Source organism: Magallana gigas, chromosome 4 (genome assembly GCF_963853765.1).
Source record: "Magallana gigas chromosome 4, xbMagGiga1.1, whole genome shotgun sequence".
Taxonomy (NCBI): domain Eukaryota; kingdom Metazoa; phylum Mollusca; class Bivalvia; order Ostreida; family Ostreidae; genus Magallana; species Magallana gigas.
Window position 1 is genome coordinate 3,504,239 of NC_088856.1, and position 4,902 is coordinate 3,509,140.

At 31.8% G+C, this 4,902-nt stretch overlaps 1 protein-coding gene across 1 annotated transcript; it reads right to left on the reverse strand.

Moving 5' to 3' along the window:
- Window positions 1-480: 480 nt before the first annotated feature.
- On the reverse strand, window positions 481-3,149 carry LOC117687611 (uncharacterized). Its single transcript, XM_066080951.1, has 4 exons — window positions 2,683-3,149; window positions 1,471-1,610; window positions 985-1,165; window positions 481-706 (listed from the first exon to the last, which is right to left on the reverse strand). The coding sequence occupies exons 1-4, from the start codon at window positions 2,833-2,835 to the stop codon at window positions 503-505; spliced, it is 678 nt and encodes a 225-aa protein (XP_065937023.1). The 5' UTR covers window positions 2,836-3,149; the 3' UTR covers window positions 481-502.
- Window positions 3,150-4,902: the final 1,753 nt, after the last annotated feature.

Genomic DNA, 4,902 nt, shown 5'->3' on the forward strand with positions numbered 1-4,902 from the left:
TCCAAATGTATGATGTGTTTTGAATTTACATCCATGAAGATAGCTGTAGACTTGTTGGCACAAAACCCTTAAATATGTTCAAAAATATATTTTTCAGAAAATGTTTTCAGTAAATTAAACAACAAGGCAATAAAATCACAGTCTGTCTAAATGAATGCCTGGCAACGTATTCAGTAAATTGTCCACAATAATGCAATAGTGTAGAGGTAAATGTAAAGACTGTTACCTGGAGTATCATATCTTACATCCACAGCCAGGCTCAGGGGTATCTCTTTCAGTTTGTCACCAATATCTTCCATGTGTTTAGTGAACACTTTCTGTACTGCAACCTAGTTGAAGAGATTTTTAGCATACTTGATGATACATTCTTTTTGACAATCATGGCACATGCACTAGTATGTTAGATGAAAATGAAAAAAGGATAACATCATAAAAATAATACTAGCAAGTATGAATGTACAATTTATATTTACCGGTAAACCTTCGAACGATAAAAAAAAAATCAATACTTGCAACATACTCTGTATTGAAGTTGCATTCTATAGAATTGTCTTGCCGATCCAATTGCAAGATTAATAAATTTTGCACCCATGTTGACCTGATCCCATGATGCTCCTGACAGAAGTACCATTAGTTGCAGCAGGATTGCAACAGCACTCCTGCCTCCATAAAATGGTGTTGAGATCCACTTTCCAACATGACCATTCTGTTTCAATAATAATCATTAGTAAATGTGAAATTCTTCAAATATAACATTACAAAAATGATCAAGTGAGTACTAAACAAATTACATTATGTATATATATATAATTATATATGGGTACCTCTCATTGACAATTTAACATCCTCCACAAATTAATAACTTTTTCATAGCACATATTCAAAACTATTTTTTTCAATTTTATATTATACAATATGAGTTATTGACATATATTTATGTAAAAAATTAGGTAGTGGCCATTTATTTATTTTATGATAACTTACAGTGCAGGTATATTTATACTTTATTCCTGCTGCTATTTTCTCTGCCTCAACAATGGAGGATTGAATGATAGGATCGCCACACTCTTTACAGGTGCTCCTTTTCAATAGGTCCAATAGTTCCCTCTCCCCAACAACAAATCTTCTATCGGACAATATGTTCATCTCCTCCTGGTCTTTATCACTGTTGATTTTTAAAGAAAATACATATACATTATATATTTTACCAGACAATTATGATAGATATTATATATTATATATATGTGATAATATGTATATAAAAAAAATAAGGATAACATATCACTGCAGAGTGAAGAGTGTTACTTTCAAGATTGTCATATGAGAGAGAGAGAAAGAGAGAGAGAGAGAGAGAGAGAGAGAGTTATTATGCACATGTTACATGTATAATTATTTATGAGTATCAAGGATAGAAAAAGTTTAACATATTTTTATGATGTACAATGTATGCAAGCCTTACAATTTACAAACCTGGATATATTTTGCCACATTTCATTCCCTTTTTCTTCTTCATCACCATCATCACTGCCACCATCATCTTCTTCATCATGTTCATCATCAGATGATCCAAATATCTCCTTTATGATATTTTCTACTTCATCAGTATTATCCTGTAGTACATGTAATGTAATATGAATAACATGATCAATTTATTCCATATGTGCATGATGTGTAAACAAATATATATTGACTATATATGTTCAGATTTTTGTATTTCAATGTGGTATTTACGTAAGCTAATTCAAAATGAATATTTACATAAGGTATAGAGTAAAACTGCAATCATACACGTATGTATATACAGCTAGATGTACAAATTAAAAGTAGATAGATAAATTTGGTATCAAGTCATCATGAATATAAAAATACATATTGTACATAGTATGCATCATGGTAATGTAAATAATTTGAAAGACATGGTACTTGAAAAGACATTACAAATTAATATGATACCAGAATAATTAACCCACAAGAGCTTGAAAGCTTATATTTGAATTTTCCAATGGGTGCCCTTTCCCAAAGTATAATTATATAGCTTGTATGGTTGTTACAGCACTTATATACTGGGGTATGGTTGTAAAGTATTTGGCACTGTGTTAATTATACTATACATAGCACTATTACAATGAACAAATACTAAGCCTAAAACATACATACATGTATGATACACCCCTACCCTTTATATAATTATGTTTTCCTCTGCGTGATTATATTACTTCATTTTTTATTTTATTTTTCTTTTATTCCATGTGCAATACCCATATGAATTATCAGCTGATATATCAAATTAAAAAAAAATGTATCATGATCAAATGAATGCTTTTGGTATAAATTTTATGAATTTTCGACCTCGGCCTTTAGTGAAAAACAGTAACAGTACTTGTTGAAACTTCACATATATGTACAGTGAACTATGTATTAGAGATAACATATAAACTTGTCACATCTTTTGGTACTAGACCGAAACATCTGATGTTTTCCTGGCTTTGAAAACAAATCTGATATTTTGTGTGATATTTTACATTGCAGAAAAACATGCCAGACATGGACATTATATAAAAATCATAAAAAGGCCAGGGAAACGTCATATATTTCGAACAAGCTTGTTATTTATATACTGCTCTTCAACTGGAAATAAGAATTTGGGCGTACATATAACCTTGTCATATCTAAGTTACTTACATACTGTTCTTCCATCTCTTCGTCTTCACCATGGATATGATCAACATTATCGTCGACATCTCTGTCAAAATCCATATTTATGACACTGCTACAATATAAAATAGAGTCTAAACTGCCATCCAAAGCAACATTTATGTTTATATAAAACTTCATTCCAATCGTGTCTATCCTAGTAAGCGTTCATCTTCTTGAAGCAATAACTAATAATTTCTCCCTTGTGTTTACACGTTTTCGATGTACTTTCATTTTCAGTCACCGCTCTGCGCATGGGCAGAGTATATCGTAAACAGTCCGTGCTGGAGGTAGACGCGTGGCTTTTCTCGGTTCGTGTTGAATTCTGTAACACTTTTACAAACTATATCTATTTCATGTTTTCGTCGTTATTTTTTCAATTGAATGCATGTAAAGGTACAGTGTAAGCCGATATGCTTTTAAAAAATAATTCTTACCTGAAATTTTGGAATTGAGAACCGATAGGTCTGTAGGCATTCGAAATAGAATTCTTCCTTGTCGTGCGCTTGGAGCCCGTGTGTTGCCTGCAGTTCTTCAACGTCAAAAATGAGTAGTAAAGTACATGTATTTTATTTTATTTCAGAACTCGGGGCATTTCGGAAACCTTTGCGTTTTGTCGTATGTTTCATACACAGGAAATTCTATGTATTATTTTTTACGGGCCGCCGGAAGGCGGTCCGTTATTTGATACACATTTAAATATTGTTACTGCGTTTCTGCGGGATAGTTCTTTTTTAATAGAATTAATACTATGCTTATTTTTATGAATTAAACGTAAATTTGCATGTAGAAATATGTTTTATGCCTTTTAGAAAATATCACATATTTTTTGTTTTACTCGTAAATGAAAAGTAGGCCATACTTAGTAGATTGTCGTATTTGGCGCGTTTTTATCGAGACTATAATCTATTCGGAAAATTTCGGAGTTCTTCATTCTTTTCAAAACAATGCATCAGGATCGGTATGCGGGACATACTAAAGACCTGAAATACGAAAGACCTGAATGTCATTAAATTTTATATAAATGATACATTTGAATTTCTATGTGCCGTGTCAAATAAAATGACTATATAATGCATTAAGTTTTCATTCAATACAATGCGACAAAAAAAAATGGTTTGAAATACATAATCTCCAAGAGAAAAATGATAAGTTGAACTTTTTATTAGAGTAATGTAAAAATCAATGTGTTCTCCATTGCTTCATACTATGGCAATGATCATACAATTTCCGTTAGAAATGCTTACAGTAACGAAATCGATTCTTTATGATAAAAGTAAAATGTTAAACTTCAAAACAAGTTGCTGAAAGTATATTAAAATTTACCATACAAATTAGTACAACCAACTCTTATTTTATTCTTTGTGGTGTGTTTTTATGTAAACAACTAATGATTTATACAACAATTATATTTTTTGCGGCCCATTTGACGCTTGCGTCAATATGATTTCTTGTTTTCTTTAGTATGCCTTTTGTATTAGCCGATGCGATCCGAACACGTTGACAATCACAGCAAAATCATTCGTGCGTGACCATTCACCTAGGTAGTACCTGGTTGGCAGATATTAGGGCTATAGAAACTAATATGGCTGACATTGGCCTGTCGTTTAAATGACTTCAGTAGAGCTTTAACCCCTATTTATTCGCCGGTACAGGAATTAATAAGCCTCTAGATTTTACTCTTACATACATGTATCTTTAATTTGTAGACGTAACATTTTTAAAACACAGAGTTGGGAAATAATTCTTTGAAAATGAATTACAAATGTTAATAAACTTTTATTCACTAGAATTATCGTATACACGTATATACGTACATACTAAGATTCAACGCCTTTAGAAACACTGACTTGCACTTGGGCACACGACACACCTGTTGTGTATATCTTGTATATTCTGTGTTAGTTCCAGGGGTTTTCTTAAGTTGGACAAACAATAGACTCTAATTAGATATGCACAAACATGCACCTTGGCACAAGACACAACTGTTGTGTATATCTTGTATATTCTGTGTTAGTTCCGGGGGTTTTCTTAAGTTGGACAAACAATAGACTCTAATTAGATATACACAAACGAACAAAACTATGTCTAGACAAACAAAGCAGTAATATCCTGCCCGATATAACAAAGGCAGTTGAGAGTATTTTCATCTTAAACATGTATCTAGCAGGTCTAGAATTAGACCTAGAAATAATTAAAATTGAAAAA